The sequence below is a fragment of the Salvelinus alpinus genome, chromosome 26, assembly GCF_045679555.1.
Source record: "Salvelinus alpinus chromosome 26, SLU_Salpinus.1, whole genome shotgun sequence".
In the NCBI taxonomy this organism is placed as follows: domain Eukaryota; kingdom Metazoa; phylum Chordata; class Actinopteri; order Salmoniformes; family Salmonidae; genus Salvelinus; species Salvelinus alpinus.
In genome coordinates, this window is record NC_092111.1 from 4,138,767 (window position 1) to 4,159,355 (window position 20,589).

Below are 20,589 nucleotides of genomic sequence, written 5' to 3' on the forward strand. Positions count from 1 at the left end.
CATTGCCAAAGTATGTGAAATAGATCATAAACAAAAGTGTAATAAACAATATAAAAATGAACAGTGAACATTACACTCACAAAAGTTCCAAAAGAATAAAGACATTTCAAATGTCATATTATGTGCAAATAGTTAAAGCACAAAAGGGAAAATAAATAAACAAATATGGGTTGTATTTACAATGGTGTTTGTTCTTCACTGGTTGTCCTTTTCTTGTGGCAACAAGTCACAAATCTTGCTGCTGTGATGACACACTGGGGTATTTCTCCCAATAGATATGGGAGTTGATCAAAATTGTGTTGGTTTTCAAATTCTTTGTGGGTCTGTGTAATCTGAGGGAAATGTGTGTCTCTAATATGGTCATACATTTGGCAGGAGGTTTGGAAGTGCAGCTCAGTTTCCACCTCATTTTGTGGGCAGTGTGCCCACAAAATGAGAGCCAGGTCTGCCGACGTCGGCTTTTTTCAATTGTAAGGCTATGCTCACTGAGTCTATACATAGTCAAAGCTTTCCTTAAGTTTGGGTCAGTCACAGTGGTCAGGTATTCTGTCACTGCGTACTCTCTGTTTAGGGTCAAATATCATTCTCGTTTGTTGTTTTTTTGTTAATTCTTTCCAATGTGTCAAGTAATTATCTTTTTGTTTTCTCATGATTTGGTTAGGTCTAATTGAGTTGCTGTCCTGGTGCTCTGTGGGGTCTGTTTGTGTTTGTGAACAGAGCTCCAGGACCAGCTTGCTTGGGGGGACTCTTCTCCAAGCTCATCTCTCTGTAGGTGATGGCTTTGTTATGGAAGGTTTGGGAATCGCTTCCTTTTAGGTGGTTGTAGAATTTAACGACTCTTTTCTGGATTTTGATCAGTAGCGGGTATCGGCCTAATTCTGCTCTGTGTGCATTATTTGTGTCACGTTGGTATAAAGGGATCGGGAGACAGGTGCAGGAATGCGTAATCTTAAAAAAAAAAAAATACCCAAATTACAGCGTGCCATGTAAAGGCACGGGGACGAAGACCAAACAAACACGTAGGCAAAACACAGGGTTGAAACCCCAAAAAAGAGCAAGGAGTTCCTTGAATAAATACACCGGGGCGAGACCCGTAATCATCTGCGCAATACAAGCGGCACGAAAGCCAAAACACAGCACAGGTACTCACACGACCAACGGACATTGGAACAGTAATCGACAGCCCAATGGAAACAAAAGGGCACATTTAAACAATTAGTGTGCGTAATGACGGAGGGATCCGTGACAATATAGTGTTTTACGTTGTACACTAAGGATATTTTTGCAGAATCCTGCATGCAGAGTCTCAATTGGGTGTTTGTACCGTTTTGTGAGTTATTGGTTGGTGAGCGGACCCCAGACCTCACAACCATAAAGGGCAATGGGTCCTATAACTGATTCAAGTATTTTTTCGCCAGATCCTAATTGGTATGTTGAATTTTCTCACTCTCTCGATCTCTCTCTGTTTTGTTCTCTCTCCCCCTTTTTGGAAGTTGCTGTGGAAGGGGGTCAGATGTTTTGTGAATTAGAGGAGAAAGTGGCACTGTCTTATGAAGACTCTATGGATGAGAACCTCTCTGATGGTGCCGAGCGCAAAAGTGTGAAAGATGCAGATGACTCAGGCAGCAAAGGTGATGCTTCTACTTTGTATTATGCTAGCCAGAGTATTTATGTTGGCTTCTTTATATACTGTAACACCTGATAACTGTTGAGATCCCCCACCTCTTTTGAAAAAGTCTAACCAATAAGGAAATAAATTGTCGTCAAAGTTTTTTTGTTTTATTATCCTGCAAAATGTCTCGGAAAATGCACAGAAGTTATATACCGTCTAGATCTAACTGATGGGACTGGCAGTTAGTTGGCTTTCGTACCAATACCCCAAAGAAGGAACAACAAACAACCTTAAACTCAATCATCTTCCATTCCCCTCTTCGACATCTCCAGTAACACCCACCTAGAGTGAATCCGTCACTCCTTCCCTCTCTTTCTCTCCATCTCTCCACACCTCCCCCCGTCATTCTCCGTTGCTGGAGGATCATTCTTTTCCTTTTCATTCTAGAACACAATTCCAACAAGAAGTGCGATATTGAGAAAAACCTCTTCTTTACTGACAAATGTATTGGTCATAGAAGGTCAATAACAACATGATCGCTGCAGGGTTTCAACATCCCGAGCTACAGTATACTATCACTAGCTCTTTGAACTGAAATTAAATTACACACATTTCTCCTGGCCACACCTTACGATCACACAAGGCTAATTTGCGCACTGCTCCAGAGTCATTGAGGGGAGGATGTTATATCTGGCGTCTCCCGTACTGGAATTCAACAACCCCAGGCCTTTTTAAATTCACTCGCTGTTTAAACGGTACATATGTTATTCAAAAAGGATGAATCTTCCCTTGAAATGTATTTCAATATTTCCTGCGTTCAAGAAAGTTTGGAGACAGCAAACTTTATAAACTAACTACCTTGCAAGGAAGAAATCTTCAAAAGGGAAATCTTTCAAATTGGTGTTGCAGTTATTCATTATGCGTTCCTTTTGTTCTTTCTGTTAAGGAATGAAAGGGACAATGTTTCAGTGCATTTATTTCTAGCTACAAATGGAATTTAAAATGTTTTGGCCACCTGCTTTTTTGTAATTGTGTGTGCTCGTGGAAATTATATTTGTCTACAGGTGAAGACATGTATTTGATATATTTTACATGTACACTAAATTACCAAAAGTATATGGACACTTGCTCGTCGAACATCTCATTCCAAAATCATCGGCATTAATATGGAGTTGGTCCCCCCTTTCCTGCCATAACAAACTCCACTCTGCTGGGAATGCTTTCCACTAGATGTTGGAACATTACTGCAGGGACTTGTGTTGGGCGATTAGGCTTGGCTCACAGTTGGCGTGTCAATTCATCCAAAAGGTGTTTGATGGGGTTGAGGTCAGGTCTCTTTGCAGGTCAGTCAAGTTCTTCCACATGATCTCGACAAACCGTTTCTGTATGGACCTCGCTTTGTGCATGGGGGAATTGTCATGCTAAAACAGGAAAGGGCCTCCCCCAAACTGTTACCACAAAGTTGGAAGCGTAGAATCATCTAGAATGTCATTGTATGCTGTAGCCTTAAGATTTCCCTTCACTGAAACTAAGGGGCCTAGCCCGAACCATGAAAAACAGCCCCAGGCCATTATTCCAACTCCACCAAACTTTACAGTTGGTACTATGCATTGGGGCAGGTTGCGTTCTCCTGGCAACCGCCAAACCTAGATTTGTCCATCGGACTGCCAGATGGTGAAGCGTGATTCATCACTCCAGAGAACGCATTTCCACTACTCCAGAGTCCAATGACGGCGAGCTTTACACCACTCCAGCCGACGCTTGGCATTGTGTGTGGTGATCTTAGACTTGTTTGCGGCTGCTCGGCCATGAAAACCAATTTCATGAAGCTCCCGACAAACAGTGCTGACATTGCTTCCAGAGGCAGTTTGGAAAGCGGTAGTGAGTGTTGCAACCGAGGACAGACAATTTTACGCACTAAGCGCTTCAGCACTCGGTGGTCCCGTTCTGTGAGCTTGTGTGGCCTACCACTTCGCGGCAGAGCCGTTGTTGCTCGTAGACATTTCCACTTCACAATAACGGCACTTACAATTGACCGGGGCAGCTGTAGCAGGGCAGAAATTTGACGAACTGACTTGTTGGAAAGGTGGAATCCTATGACGGTAACCACGTTGAAAGTCACTTAGCTCTTCAGTAAGGCAATTCTACTGCCAATGTTCATCTATGGAGATTTCATGGCGGTGTGCTCGGTTTTATACGCCTGTCAGCAACGGGTGTGGATGAAATAGCATAGTTTTGAATATACTGTATGGTGTACTACTATGTATGCAATTGCTCTGACTTCTGACCTGGCTGTGTCATGGCCACAGTCCGGTTTTGCAGCTTCACTCCTCAGATGGTTCTATAATCGAACAAGTCCCTGCATTCAAATACCTTCACATTTGAATTGACAATGATTTAATGTTAAAAAAGCATACGAATGAGCTCGTTAAGAAGCTAAGATTTAAAGTGGGCTTTTTTTTTTATAGAAACAGATGTTGCCTCTCTCTAGTCAGCAGGAAGCAGATTGTGCAGTCAACCTTTCTATCTGTTCTTGATTACGGTGATACTATTTATGAAATTGCAGCTGCCACTACTCTTAAACCCTTGGATGCTGTTTGTCATAGCACCCTTTGTTTTATCACAGGAGACCGTTTTATTACTAATCACTGCATTCTTTACCAAAACATTGGCCGGCCCGTCTTTAAAGTCATGTAGATCACATCATTACGCTCTTTTTGTTCACAAAGCCCTGCTTCATAAGCTTCCGACATACCTAACATCAGCAGAGGAGTCAGTCTCATACTTTATGTAGACGTCGACCAGTCAGGCGCATACAGTTACGGCTGTAATATCAGGGTTATCATTCATTTTAAACAGAAAGACAGAGTTCATTTTTTTCTAGGCCCAGCCAAGCTAACTCCATTTCATCCTTCCTTACAATACAAACTCCTTCTAGCAGACATCAGTACAGTTAAACCAATAATAGATTAATACCAGGCTAGCAGCTGTGCACAGTAGTTTTGCAAATCTCTCTGTAATCTTCCTCATGTCCTTCATTCAACCGATGTTTAACTTTTCCTGTTCGTTTCGCAGAACATCACTGTTACATCACTGCATCGTAATAAACACACATCAGACATTTACTCCAGTTTATGTTGCTCAAGGAGCACAGCTTAATGTCATACTTGTGAACTCTATACCACATCTCTCTCTCTTTTGCTGAATTCATTCCCAGTATGAACAGCGTCAGTTAGATAGCATAGACTCGGCTAATGCTTTAGTTTGCAGTCATATTTCAACAGTTTAAAACAATATATATTTGTGTAATAACCATTTCATTTCTAAATGAATAGCAGGTTGACTGTAAAATAACCAAGTCGATGTTACCATTAGATGGCCCCTTTGCTGCCGAGTGAGGCTGACCTCTGAACTATCCTTCCTCAGGTGAAGAAGATGGTGGACAATCAAAATCACAGGTTGACGATGGACACAGTGGGAAGTCGGACGTAAGGCCACCGAACAAGGACGAGTGGGACGGACCAAGTAAGACAACACGCACGCACACACACATGCACGCACACACACACACTACACTATACCGATTAATTAACCAACTCATAAGTCCACCACAACTTCATCAAAATTTGCTGAAGGTGTGGACTTATGAGTTGGTTAATTAACCGGAACAAACACAAATCATAAACGTAAAGGACCTGGCATATCTGGTTTATATCTTTTCATGGTTTTGTAGCCATTGTCTAGTGTGATATTACTAGCACAGACAGACATTCAGTCTTTGTCCCAGATTACTACAGTCAGTGTGGTATCTCCTCTCTCTCCGCTCTCCTTCAGGGCAGAACATGATTAAAAGGAGATAAAGAATCATGTCCATGTCAGTAATGAGCTACACTGCCTTTTATCTGATCGTTTAGAAATATGTATTTTTCTCCAAGATTTTTCTGCTCTTTGGTGAGGTTGCTTAGGGAAGGGTTTTTCAAACCTCTCCCGTGGGACCCCCAGTCGTTCCAAGTATTTGAACTATTCCACAGCTAGCAGACCTGATTCAAATGGTCAACTAATCATGAAACACTTGACTAGGTGAATCAGGCGAGTTAGTTCTGGGCTATAACAACATTGTTACATGTCTGATGGTCCCCGAGGAGACTTTTTGACGTTTGAGAATCACTGGCTTAGGGAATAAATACAGTATATGAAAGGGTTGTTATACATACTTTCCTCTGATGGGATACAACATATTTTATATATGAATCTTGAAATTTAAACAAATATGACATTTTTTTATGGAGATTTTTTACTTCGATGTCAATTGTGGTGTCCTGTCAACGTTACATCTTCCTAACAGTGAAATATAAATGTGTTATATAATCACAAACCTATTCTATAATCAATCTATAATAATAAGCCTGCAGGCATACAGTTTCAATTGACTTCCAACATTCATTATCACCACCAACCACTCTGACTTGGATATAACTTTTTCCAACTGCCAAGGAATGTACATTTGATCCTGTCCAATAATAAGTCCAATAATACGTTTCGGGAGAGAGTAGAGCGAGAGAGAGATGGATAATGAGAGAGAGCGAGGGAGACAAAGTGAGACGGAGGAGCGACACAGATGCAGCAGCAAGTAACGAGGGCCTGGGAGGATCGGAGGAGGGATGGGGATGGAAAATGGATTTTAATGGCAGTGTTGGATTAGAGAAATCCCTGGAACAATGTTAAATCATTACAGCTCCAGACGACATCAAAGTCCCCATGATTGAGTCCCTAAAGCCTTTTCACAGGGGGACTGGCGGAGAGCAAAGCGGGTGTAAACCAGTGGCGAGACCAGCCCGGCCACATTGGGCTAGAGTGGATTGGAAATGTAAGAGCAGGAAGATACAGTGGGAGACAGTCTCTTTACTTTAGATATATTACAGTATGTGATGTGGTGAAGCCAGGGATGTATGTAAATACTGTATATATATAGTACATGTATATAGTCCTACAAGTGAAATGTGTTATTGAAAAGAGATAGTTATGTGAAGTGATGAAGTCAGGGATATAGGATACATCTACTGTATAGTAGACGTGTACATCTGAAAGGTATTTTTGAAAGTGCCATATTGGAAATGTACTCAGTTAAATAGCAAGAGTTAAATCAACTACAAATGTAACACTATTTGGGGTTTATATGGTCCCACCCACGTTTTGTGTTAAAACTACTCTTGTCATCGTGTTGATATTTTTGGAGTTAAAGCAACACTAAATTAAGTGAATATCCAACCTTCAGAGAGTTGCTTAAATTTAACGCCAATTGCCATTTTACTATTGTCAGTGTTGTTTTTAAATCAGCTCCCTTGCCATTTTACTATTGTCAGTGTTGTTTTTAAATCAGCTCCCTTGCCATTTTACTATTGTCAGTGTTGTTTTTAAATCAGCTCCCTTGCCATTTTACTATTGTCAGTGTTGTTTTTAAATCAGCTCCCTTGCCATTTTACTATTGTCAGTGTTGTTTTTAAATCAGCTCCCTTGCCATTTGACACTTTTCTGTGTTGTTTTGAATTAACAATCCACTTCCTTTGAGTTCTAAGTGTGCGAAGCCTTATTTGAAAACGGCTTTAATGTGTTACATTATGTTGGTTTGCAATGTGATATCCAATCTCTGTTGGAAGCCAACTTGCAGGAGGATATCCAGCACTGTTACATCACTCACAACTTGTGTTTAGAATGCTTGTCAGAGTAGGGAAGAAATCCCAGTCCATGAAGACTACCTACACTACATAAACTGGAATAACTATCTCACTAACGGTTGCTTTAAATCCAACCACATACATTTTTGCCAAACGAATACAATCGGTATGTTTCTTATCTTTGTGTGGCATAAGATAATTAACAATCAAATGCAAACAATCAAAACACAGATTTAAAAAATAATTTTAAAAATCTATCTGTAACACAACATGCTTGGAAATATGACAATGAAGCCCCTCCCAAATCTGTGAATAACTCCATAGATTTAACTTCTGGTAACTCTTAATGGAGTTAAAAGTACTCTCAATGAACTCCAGTTATCAACACTGACTCCAGGAATTGTATCACTCTCTTCAATTTAACCCACATTTTCTTTAAAAGCTGTGATTTCAACTATCCTTGATTTACTGTGTAAGAACAGGAAGATTGACTTTTGACATGCAGAATGTGATCTGAAAGGTGTGGAAAGTGTCATTCATAACATAAGCCAATCTAGTATTATATATCTCGCTATACTTCCAATTCCTCCTTGGTGAATATTATCAACACACTTGTCCACCTGACCCTCACTTTGTCTCGTTTATAAAGGCAGTGTCTAAATGATGGATCTCTCACTATGTGGATGAACGAGGGAGGGAGGAGGAGGAGGGACCTGGTTGTCAGCCGAATTAACTAAGATACCAAATAATGCTGTTAATAATAATATTCATATCGATAATGATAAAGGCCTCTAATCTTAAAAAAAACAAAAACGCCATGTTCCTCCCTGATTGTTGGAGTGTTGCGGTATTCAATTAGGAGGTTTTTCCTCCAGCATATTAATCATCTCCTCAACAAACAACTCGGCAGTAATTAAAGCCTCAGCGTGGATAAAGATGTGTTGCTGGATCATCAGTCTGTTTATCAACGTTCACACAGCTGCTGTTAAGTAAATTCCGTGTCTCGAGGGGAATTTCAATTATCGCAGTCAGGTTAGCCTATATTCTTTTGTGAGTTCAGTGTATTTGGATCAAACAAACAAATACTTGATAAAGTACAGAACACTCATAGAGAAGAACAAAAAAATAAGAGTTATATAGACACGAAGAGTCAACAAAAGTACTATTTACACAGTATTCATATATACATATTCATATATACAGTACAGTTAAATTCGAGATGCGCAGTGATACAATATGTTTTTTTTATATTTTTTTGAAAGCTAAACTTGCTTTTTGCGAGAGTCACCTCTGGTGGCAGAGCATTCCACGATGACATGGCTCTGTACATAACTGAGCGACGCATTAAATCTGTTTTTTTGGTTTGGGTACCGTGAAGACACCCATAGTGGCGTGTCTGGCGGGGTATGTCTGTTTGAAGTGTATGCAAATAGAATATACACGTGGTTAGGCATTTTCAACACACAAAAAAAATGTTCTTAAAAAGATGAGAAGTGGTCCATTTCTCCTCAAGTGACTGAGGGAGAGGACGACTGCTTGAGTTCGGATGTTTGAATTCAAGTCTGTCAACGGAATGGAAAGGGCCTTCGGTGTTTGTAAATGGGGGGGGGGAGTGGCAGATCTAAAGGAAGAATAGAACTAGAAAGGCTTGACCCGAGCAGCGATGCCCCCTACCCTACAGGGGTTTGACAGGAAGGCCCGGGGAGGGAAATGTAAGCTTTCTGATCATGGTCAAATAAAATGGGAAGTGTGTGGGAGGAAAAGAAAGCCTTTTGGGCCAGAGGAAACATGCACAGGTTACTGAGGAAGTATGGAAGTCAATCAAGGAATAAATTGTATCATTAGTATTGTTATTTATTTCTTTGAGCTCATTTCTAGGCCTGTTTTTATTTATTTTTTATCAACTCCATATCACATTCTCCCAATTATATACAGAATGATTTAATATGAAGATGCATATTTTAATTATTGCATTGGTGTTTTGTGGAATTGGCTATTTAGAAGGTTCTAGACCGGTTGTGGGATTGGGATTTCAGTCCACAGAACACAACCTTTTATTTAATGATGGGGTGATTTATATCAGTGCTATACTGTATATCGGAGTCTTGAGCTTGTGGTTGATCAGCCCTGAACCATCAGCAGGGGCTGTACGCGGTCTCACAGTACGACTAAGAGAGGACTTAACACATCCATCACTGGGCTGCAGCACATCATAAAATCACTCCACACCCTACAACCTCTTTATTCTCCAACAGCTTGAAACCCCCAACGCACTCAAACAGACTACTGCACCACAGCAGCAAGATCATTCCCTTCTCCATGAAATCTAGACAGAGAGGGAGAGGGAGAGGGAGAGAGAGAGAGAGGGAGAAGTAAAAAACCTGTGACAATGTGCCTGAGAAATGTGTTTTTTTCCTCTCACTTCCTCTCCTAAGCCAAAGATGGGCTTTCTCCAAATCCTTGTGCCCTATCAGACAAATTAAAGTAAATCAAGCATGAAATGAAGCAGTAGAGCCTGGAGATAAGGTCCCTTTAAGTCCCTCACAGATTACGCTGTAGAGAGAGCAAGAGAGGGAGTGAGGGGAGTGTGAGAGAGCGAAAGGGAGCGAGGTGCATCAGGTCCCCAGCAGTGGAGGAGGCCAGCCTCTCATCTCAGCACAATAGAAGCCTGTGTATTGGATTACTGATGTGGGGGAGCGGTGCAGTAAGACGAGAGGGAGACAGAAAAATGAAAACAGAGTTTAAAATGTTCTTTAAATCTCCCGAGCCCCCAATGTTCCCCCCAAAACCAAACTTAAATTAATTGTATTTTTTTAAACAGAGAAAGTCATCAGAGAGAGAGAAATTTGACTTGAGAGTGAGAGAGAGAGAGAGAGAGGGAAGGGGAGAGAAAGAGAGAGAGAGAGAGAGAGAGAGAGAGAGAGAGAGAGAGAGAGAGAGAGAGAGAGAGAGAGAGAGAGAGAGAGAGAGAGAGAGAGAGAGAGAGAGAGAGAGAGAGAGAGAGAGAGAGAGAGAGAGAGAGAGAGAGAGAGAGAGAGAGAGAGAGAGAGAGAGGGGGGGGGGGGGGGGAAATGTGCATTGCGTGACAGACTTGAAGATATTTTTTATGGATATTGGAGTATTGGATTTATGTATTCCGTGATGTTTTTACGGGTATGCTCAGTGCTCATTGAATTTAACAAGACCAGTGGGCCGCTCAATCAGGAACTCCCTGCCTCTCTGTAATCCAAGTTCATAGTCACGAAGAAAAAACTACTCCTGATCACACTGAGCCAGAGACTTAGGTTCGTCAGCCTTTCTATTTGGTTGATCTCCTAGAGCATTTTCAAAAAATACTCCAGAAAATGGGTGATTTTTATTTTATTTTGTATTAACTTTTATTTAATCAGGGGAACAAATTTAAACCAGTGTCTCATTTACAATGGTGCTCCGAAAACGTCCATCAATACAACAAAAAGATATAAAAACTACAAGAAGGCTAAAAAGATATTTACATCAGGTTACTACAACAAGTTATAATAATCAATTGAAACAAATGCACAAATCAGTGAACTCATTTAATAGCAGAGTTTTAAACTACCCTATCGGCACCAGGGAATCCAGGTGTCATTTGTTTTGTAAGGTATTCCATAACTGTGGTGCGTTAAATCTAAGGGTGGATTCACTAAACTTTGAGGAGACAAGCGGGACCTTAAGAGTTAATCCACCCTGCGGGTTTGGTATCAAAATGTTTTTATATTTCAACAGAGAAATTAGGTATGTTAGAAGCTTGTGGAGCCAAGCTTTGTAAACAAGAAGGGAGTAATGAAGTGGGTATGCAGGATTTTTGTGAGGTCCAGCTGACCTTCTTATACAGGATGCAGTGATGAGTATTAAAACTGTCACCTGTAATAAAGCCAAGGTCGCTATGGTAGACAGCATCCAAAGGTTTAACTATCACCATAGTCAAGAACTGGCAGAAAAATGTACAGTACAATCTGCTTCCTGCTGTTCATGGAGAGGCAAGAGCTATTTCCCAAAATTAAGCCCACTTTAAAGCTGCAATATGTAACTTTTTGGTTATAGAGTTATAGATCTGTCATTCTCGTTGAAAGCAAGTGTAAAATGGTAGAGCTGTTCTCTGTGCACTATTTCTATACTTCACGTTCTTCATTTTTGTTTTAGCGTCTTTTACATCAGTTTCAAAACAGCTGAAACTACTATATATGGATATGGAAAATATATTTCACAGCTGTTTAGATGGTACAATCATTCTCTCCACTACACTTGCTTGTTTTGTCACATAAACTGAAATTAGGCGAATTAGAATGTTTCTACATAGTGCACCTTTAAATCTTAGCTTTCTAACTAGCTCATCAGTATGTTTTTTAGATGTTAGATCTTAATCAATCTAAACGTCCAGATCTTTATAGGCGGGAACCCGCTCGATTTGAGAAACAATCAATGAGTGAATATGTAGCCCATCTGACAAATTTTTCTGTGAATTAGAGAACAACATATATTTAGTTTGGCCTGTTTTAAATCAACATTGCCTTCATGTAATGTAACAAAATCAGCTTTGGTCAACAGTCAGTGCAATGGCATACATAACCATATCATCTGCATACAGATGTATATTACAGGATTGAATACATAGACCAATATTATTTATATAAATATGAAAGAGAACAGGACCAAACTCTACCCCTGCAGTGCACCTTTCATAATATCAAGGAAACTAGGAATGGTCAATGGTGTCGAATGCCTTGGAAAGATCTATAAATGAGGCAGCACAATGTTTTTTTATGATCTAGGCAATTTAACACCATCTAAAACAAGCATAGTGTCCGAAACCGTGCATGCTTAGAATAGAGTGAGAAGTTAAAATAGTTCTTAGCTGGGATTTGGTCAGGGATTCTAATAACTTGGCTAGGCAAGATAACTTGGTGATTGGGCAGTAATTATCTAAGTCAGACGGATCTCCACCCTTATGTAGGGTGAGGACATGTGCCACTTTCCGAATCTAAGGGATAAACCCAGGATCAGTTGTAAAGTTAAAAATATAGGTTCAACAATAAGTGGGGCTGAAAGCTGTAGTAGAAGGGGTCAAGTGAATCAGCTCCTGTGGATTTTTTTTACATTGATTATTAGCAAGGTATTTAATACATCGTATACAATACCAGTCAAAAGTTTGGACACACCTACTTATTCAAAGGTTTTCTTAATTTTTTTACTATATTTTCTATATTGTAGAATAATAGTGAAGACATCATAACTATGAAATAACACATATGGAATAATGTAGTAACCAAAAAAGTGTTGAACAAATCAAAATATGTTCTATATGTGAGATTCTTCAAAGTAGCCACCCTTTGCCTTTGTGACAGCTTTGCACTCTCTTGGCATTCTCTCAACCAGCTTCATGAGGTAGTCACCTAGAATGCACTTCAATTAACAGGTGTGCCTTGTTAAAAGTACATTTGTGGAATTTCTTTCCTGCTAATGCATTTGAGCCAATCAGTTGTGTTGTGACAAGGTAGGGGTGGTATACAGAAGATAGCCCTATTTGGTAAAAGACCAAGTCCATATTAACAGCTCAAATAATCAAAGAGAAGCGGCAGTCCATTACTTTAAGATATGAAGGTCAGTCAATCCGGAAAATGTCAAGAACTTTGAACGTTTCTTCAGGTGCAGTCGCAAAAACCATCAAGCGCTATGATGGAACTGGCCCTCATGAGGACTGCCACAGGAAAGGAAGACCCAGAGTTACCTCTGCTGCAGAGGATAAGTTCATTAGAGTTACCAGCCTCAGAAATTGCAGCCCAAATAAATGCTTCACAGAGTTCAAGTAACAGACACATCTCAACATCAACTGCTCAGAGGAGACCACGTGAATCAGGCCTTCATGGATGAATTGCTGCAAAGGAACTACTACTAAATGACACCAATAAGAAGAAGAGACTTACTTGGGTCAAGAAACACGAGCAATAAACATTAGACCGGTGCAAATCTGTCCTTTGGTCTGATGAGTCCAAATTTGAGATTTTTGCTCCCAACCGCTCTGTCTTTGTGAGAAGCAGAGTAGATGAACAGATGATCTCCGCATGTGTGGTTTCCACCGTGAGCATGGAGGAGAAGGTGTGATGGTTAGGGCTCCCGTGTAGCACAGTGGTCTAAGGCACTGCATCTTAGTGCTAGAGGCGTCACTACAGACCCTAGTTCGATCCCAGGCTGTATCACAACCGGCCGCGATCGGGAAACCCATAGGGCGGCGCACAATTGGCCCAGTGTTGTCTGGGGGAGGGTTTGGCCGGGGTAGGCCGTCATTGTAAATAAGAATTTGTTCTTAACTGACTTGCCTAGTTAAATAAAAAATGTAAAAATGGTGTGTTGGTGCTTTGCTGGTGACACTGTTGTTGATTTATTTAGAATTCAAGGCACACTTAACCAGCATGGTTACCACAGCATTGTGCAGTGATACCCCATTCCATCTGGTTTGCTCTTTGTGGGACTATCATTTGTTTTTCAACAGGACAATGACCCAACACACCTCCAGGCTGTGTAAGTGCTAGTGATGGAGTGCTGCATCAGATGACCTGGCCTCCACAATCACCTGACCTCAACCCAATTGAGATGGTTTGGGATGAGTTAGACCGCAGAGTGAAGGGAAAACAGCCAACAAGTGCTCAGCATATGTGACTGACTAGCTCAAATGTAGCAAAATTTGAAATGGTAAAATGGTATATCACACAGTACAGTTTAGGAACAATGGGAAAGCTATTTTTCTTTGAAAGTTGATTAACTTGTAAACTCACTTTTGAGAAAATGGCCTTTGAATGTTTTGGTACTACTATTGGAGAGCCCTTCTTTGTCTACACCCATTCAGCATTGTTCACACCCTCTTAAGCTTTAGCCCAACCCATCTCATTAAGGGTAGATCCTAATGTACTAACATCAGTCAAGCACCCAAGCTAACTTGCTAGCTACTTCCAGACTTCTACGTGAGAGAGAACAGCTCACTGAACATTACTCGCCCTAGCAGAGCTGGTTAGGCTGTTATGTTATCCAGAGTGTTGGTGACTGCAACTGTGCTGTCAGATTGTCAGTTGTAAATTCAGAGCGTTTCGCATTCAGAGCGCACACCAGACCCTCTGGCCGATGTTTACTGATGTTTACTGACACCGGCCATATTCAACGGGTATAGAGCTTTCGTAAATTCATCAGTTATTCTGCGCCCTCTACTCAGACGAGAGTGCTCTGAAATCAGAGTAGATGGCCAGACTGAATTTACGAACGCACCTGAAATGGTTACTTGCATAGTGCAGTCTTTTGTTAAGACATGTAGCTAGTTAGCTAGGTAAGTAATCAATGAACCATAATCACAACTCATGATGTTACTACCCTTTATTAATCTGCAAATGGCTCTGAGATACGTATAGTAAGGTTATACACGCTAACGTTAGCTAGCTAGCTAGGTAAACAATGAACCATAATCACAACTCATGATTTTACTAGCCTGCATGAATCTGCAGGTAGCTAACCAACCAGGTTGAATGTTAGCTAGCTAACATTAGGCAATAGCTAGCCAAGCAAATGGCTCTTTCTGTCATAATTAGAAACGTGTAATATCTGAAAATGTAGCTAGCTAGACTCTCTTACCCACATTCGTGGTTGGACGCATCTCCTGTCGGATGCCATGGTTGCTCTTAGTTTGAGATGTAATCTGGAGACAGTTGTTTTGTCCATCTCCTTAGCTATCATACTCAAATTCCACTGATATCAAAACTCAGTCCTCCAGAAAGTTGAGAGCAACACTTATGCAGTCTTACTACACGATACATAAAAAAGCAGTGTTAGACAGGATTACCTAGACATACTGACCAGCTCAAATTGACAGAAGCGTGCTATATGGCAGACCAATCCAAACTCATCTCTCGGCATATCCAGCCCAAACATTATCTCAGCCAATCATGGCTAGTGGGAATGTTGCTGACTTTTCTTTGGCTAAACCAACTAGGCTCATAATTGAACACTTTTATTCATATTTTACAGATGGCATACAAGTATGTTATTAAGGCACATGAAAGTTCACATGATCGAAAAGGCATTTCTACCCAAAAATGCATTTTGATTTAAAAAAAGTTTACGTTCAAACGGCTCTCCTGAGAAGTAGTGACCCCGCGACATACGCCTAGTTTCCTGAAACGGGTCACATATGTGGGCACTCCTTCAAGGCTTTTGGAAAATCATTTCAGGTGAAGCTGGTTGATAGAATGCCAAGAGTGTGCAAAGCTGTCACCAAGGCAAAGAGTGGCGACATTGAGAATCAAAAATATTTTGATTTGTTTAACACTTCTTTGGTTACCATATGATTCCATATGTGTTAGTTTGATTTCTTCACAATTTTTCTACAATGTAGAAGATAGTAAAAATAAAGAAAACCCTTGAATGAGTAGATGTGTCCAAACTTTTGACTGGTACTGTACATCAAATGGTTGAAATGAAAATAAAGTACACTGCATTCGAAAAGTATTCAGACCCCTTGACTTTTTCCACATTGTTACGTTACAGCCTCATTCTAAAATTTTAGTTTTTTTCTCATCAATGTACACACAATACCCATAATGACAAAGCACAAACACGTTTTTAGAAACAGTTGCAAATGTATTAATAAGAAAAAATCTGAAATATCACATTTAAATAATTATTCAGACCCTTCACTGAGTAATTTATTGAAGCACCTTTGGCAGCAATTACAGCATCGAATCTACTTGCGTATGAGGCTACAAGCTTGGCACACCTGTTTTTGGGGAGTTTCTCCCATTCTTCTCTGCAGATTCTCTCAAGCTCTGTCAGGTTGGATGGAGAGTGTCGCTGCACAGCTATTTTCAGGTCTCTCCGGAGATGTTCGATCGGGTTCAAGTCTGGGCTCTGGCTGGGCCACTCAAGGACATTCAGAGACTTGTCCCGAAGCCACTCCTGCATTGACTTGGTTGTGTGCTTAGGGTCGTTGTCCAGTTGGAAGTTGAACCATGGCCCCAGTCTGAGGTCTTGTGCGCCCTGGAGCAGAGATCTCTCTGTACGTTGCTACATTTATCTTTCCCTCGATCCTGACTAGTCTCCCAGTCCCTGCCGCTGAACAACATCCCCACAGCATGATGCTGCCACCATCATGCTTCACCGTAGGGATGGTGCCAGGTTTCCTTCAGACGTGACGCTTGGCATTCAGGCCAAAGAGTTCAATCTTGGTTTCATCAGACCAGAGAATCTTGGTTCTCATGCTCTGAGAGTCCTTTAGGTGCCTTTTGGCAAACTTCAAGCGGGCTTTCATGTGCCTTTTAGTGAGGAGTGGCTTCCGTCTGGCCACTCTACCATAAAGGCCTGATTGTTGGATTGCTGCAGAGATGGTTGTCCTTCTGGTAGGTTCTCCCATCTCCACAGAGGAACTCTGGAGCTCTGTGAGAGTGACCATCGGGTCTTAGTCACCTCCCTGACCAAGGCCCTTTTCTCTCGCTTTCTCAGTTTGGCCGGGCGGCCAACTCTTAGAAGGGTCTTGGTGGTTCCAAACTTCTTAAATTTAAGGATGACGGAGGCCACTGTGTTCTTGGGAACCTTCAATGCTGCAGAAGTTTTTTGGTACCCTTCCCCAGATCTGTGCCTCGACACAGTCCTGTCTCGGAGCTCTACGTACAATTCCTTCGACCTCATTGCTTGGTTTTTGCTCTGACATGCACTGTGGAACCTTATATAGACAGATATGTGTGCCTTTCCAAATCATGTCCAATCAATTGAATTTGCCACAGGTGGACTCCAATCAAGTTGTAGAAACTTCTGATGATCAATAGAAACAGGATGCACCTGAGCTCAATCTCAAGTCTCATAGCAAGGGGTCTGAATAATTACACTACCATTCAAAGGTTTGGGGTCACTTAGGAATGTCCTTGTTTTTGAAAGCAAAACACATTTTTTGTCCATTAAATTAACATCAAATTGATCAGAAATACAGTGTAGACATTATTAACTTCTTATGGCTTCAATCGCGCTACCGGGATCGATATGACAACAGCCAGTGATAGTGCAGGGCGCCAAATTCAAACAACAGAAATCTCATAATTAAAATTCCTCAGACATTCATGTGTCTTATACCATTTTAAAGGTAATCTTGTTGTTAATCCCACCAAAGTGTCCGATTTCAAATATGCTTTTCAGCGAAAGCACTACAAACGATTATGTTAGGTCACCACAAAACCACAATAAGCACAGCCATTTTTCCAGTGAAAGATAGCTTTCACAAAAAACAGAAATAGAGATAAAATTAATCACTAACCTTTGATTATCTTCATCACATGACACTCATAGGACTTCATGTTACACAATACATGCATGTTTTGTTTGATAAAGTTCATATTTATATAAAACAATCTGAGTTTACATTGGCGCGTTAGATTCAGTAGTTGCAAAAACATCTAGTGATTTTGCATAGCCACATCGTTTCAACAGAAATACTCATCATAAATGTAGATGATATTACAAGTTATACACATGGAATTATAGATATACCTCTCCTTAATGCAACCGCTGTGTCAGATTTAAAAAAAAACGTACGGAAAAATAAACCATGCAATAATCTACGACGGAGCTCAGAACAATAGCCAAATTCAGAATGCAGTCCTAGGAATCCCAGGTCCACAATAAATGCTTGATTTGTTCGATAATGTCCGTTATTTATGTCCAATTAGCTACTTTCGAATTGTTTACCAAACTCCCTAACCAAAGTCTCAAAGCGTGTCCACTATAACGTGACGAAATGTCCAAAAGTTCAGTTACAGTCAGTAGAAACATGTCAAACGATGTACTGAATCAATCTTTAGAATGTTGTTAACATACATCTTGAATAACGTTCCAACCGGAGAATTACATCGACTTCAATTGACCGATGGAACGGAGCTCCCTCTCACATGAACGCGCCAATTCAATGCGTGGGCACCTCATGGAAGTGATTACTCATTCCTGTCTCCTTCGGCCCCCCTTCACATTAGAGTCATCAGACAAAGTTCTATTGACTGTTGACATCTAGTGGAAGCCGTAGGAAGTGAAAACCCATCCATATCTCTCTGTATTTTCAATGAGAGCTTGGTTGAAAATCTGGCACCCCCAGAAAATATCCAAACAGGAAGTGGAACTTCTCAGGTTTTTGCCTGCCATATGAGTTATGTTATACTCACAGACATAATTCAAACAGTTTTAGAAACTTCAGAGTGTTTTCTATCCAATACTAATAATAATATGCATGTATTAGCAACTATGACATAGGAGCAGGCCGTTTACTCTGGGCACCTCTGTGCACCTTTCATCCAAGCTACTCAATACTGCCCCTTCAGCCATAAGAAGTTAATGTTGCAAATGACTATTGTAGCTGGAAATGGCTGACTTTTAATGGAATATCTACATAGGCGTACAGAGGCCCATTATCAGCAACCATCACTCCTGTGTTCCAATGGCACGTTGTGTTAGCTAATCCAAATTTATCATTTTAAAAGGCTAATTGATCATTAGGAAACCCTTTTGCAATTATGTTAGCACAGCTGAAAACTGTAGTCCTGATTAAAGAAGCAATAAAACTGGCCTTCTTTAGACCAGTTGAGTATCTGGAGCATCAGCATTTGTGGGTTCGATTACAGGCTCAAAATGGCCAGAAACAAAGAACTTTCTTCTGAAAGTCGTCAGTCTATTCTTGTTCTGAGAAATGAAGGCTATTCCATGCGAGAAATTGCCAAGAAACTGAAGATCTCGTACAACGCCGTGTACTATTCCCTTCACAGGACATCGCAAACTGGCTCTAACTAGAATAGAAAAAGGAGTGGGGGGCCCCGGTGCACAACTGAGCAAGAGGACAAGTACATTAGAGTGTCTAGTTTGAGAAACAGACGCCTCACAAGTCCTCAACTGGCAGCTTCATTAAATAGTACCCGCAAAACCAGTCTCAATGTCAAAAGTGAAGAGGCAACTCCGGGTTGCTGGCCTTCTAGACAGAGTTCCTCTGTCCAGTGTTTGTGTTATTTTCCCCATCTTAATCTTTTATTTTTATTGTCCAGTCTGAGATATGGCTTTTTCTTTGTAACTCTGCCTAGAAGGCCAGCATCCCGGAGTCGCCTCTTCACTGTTGACGTTGAGACTGGTGTTAGAATAATATCTGTGTTAGAATAATATCTAAGAGAGTCTTTAAAGTTGAGGCGAGTAGTTATCAGCTGAGTTAGATTTAGCTCAATACAAATATCTTTCAGCCGATCAGATACTGGCATCAACCAATCCAGAATAAGACCACCCACTGTTAATTATTCGGATTTAGCATAGTTAGACAGCAGGTCAGACAATTTGTTAATAGCACATAAGGAGGCCGAAGGAGGGTGATAAATTCCTGCTAGCATCAGATGGGCATTATTACCAAGGGCCACATTTAAGACACATTCAAATTGCTTAGGGACAGAGGGTGTAATGGATACAGAAACATTTAAGTTGCTCTTTATGTATATGGCGACACCCCCTCCTCTGCCAACTCTGTCAGATCTAAAAACATTATAATCAATCAGAGACAAATCAGAGTCTGGCGTAGACTTCTTTAGCCAAGGTTCAGTTATAACCATGTCCACCTTCGTTTGAGAAGCCAGAGTTACAATAAAATACATTTTCTAAATACAATTTCTGGCATTTACGTGAATCAGTCCAATGCCGCAGGTGTGGGATTTCAGATCAGAAGGAGTTTCAAATACGTACATGCCATGTTTAGCAAGTACATTTAGAAAATATTCGAAAATCTCATGTAGTAGGCTTGAATTGGAATAGATACAAGATTGCCTAGAACTGAACCATTAGGCCTATGCCTTAGAAAGAGGACGTGGATTAAAACAAGAGTCAATGAGGGTTACCTGTTGCGGGCAACGACTGATATCCCGTCATTTTTGTAGTACCTCTTCGATATTAGCACTCAGCATCCTAGTTCCTCTCCTGTTTGGGTGCAACCTGTCCCGTTTTAAGAGCTGAGGATGTTCCCAAAATAAATTTAAATTGTCAATAATATCCAACGCTTTTCGCTCTGTCCAACGAAAAAAGACAGGAGAAACTATCAACTCCAAGATCATGGTTAGGAATAGGACTAGAAAAGATAGCCAATAGCCCTCAGCTATTTGAAATTCCGTCTCAACTCCCAACACTCTCCTCCACTATTCACATCAAAACTGGATGGACAAAGAGGCTTAGTCCACACTATCTGTTGGCTGTCAAACTGCTGGGGCTAAAGCCTAATCAAAGAGACAACTAGGTCAT

At 40.8% G+C, this 20,589-nt stretch overlaps 1 protein-coding gene across 2 annotated transcripts in view; it reads left to right on the forward strand.

Moving 5' to 3' along the window:
* LOC139554480 (zinc finger protein ZFPM2-like) overlaps window positions 1-20,589 on the forward strand; it is a 104,713-nt gene that overhangs the window by 26,059 nt on the left and 58,065 nt on the right. The window contains exons 2-3 of one of the 2 annotated variants that reach the window (XM_071367293.1): window positions 1,494-1,631; window positions 5,039-5,137. In XM_071367293.1, the coding sequence (XP_071223394.1) occupies window positions 1,494-1,631; window positions 5,039-5,137 (237 nt within the window). The remainder of the gene's footprint in view (window positions 1-1,493; window positions 1,632-5,038; window positions 5,138-20,589) is intronic. The other variant, XM_071367294.1, reaches the window with a different exon arrangement.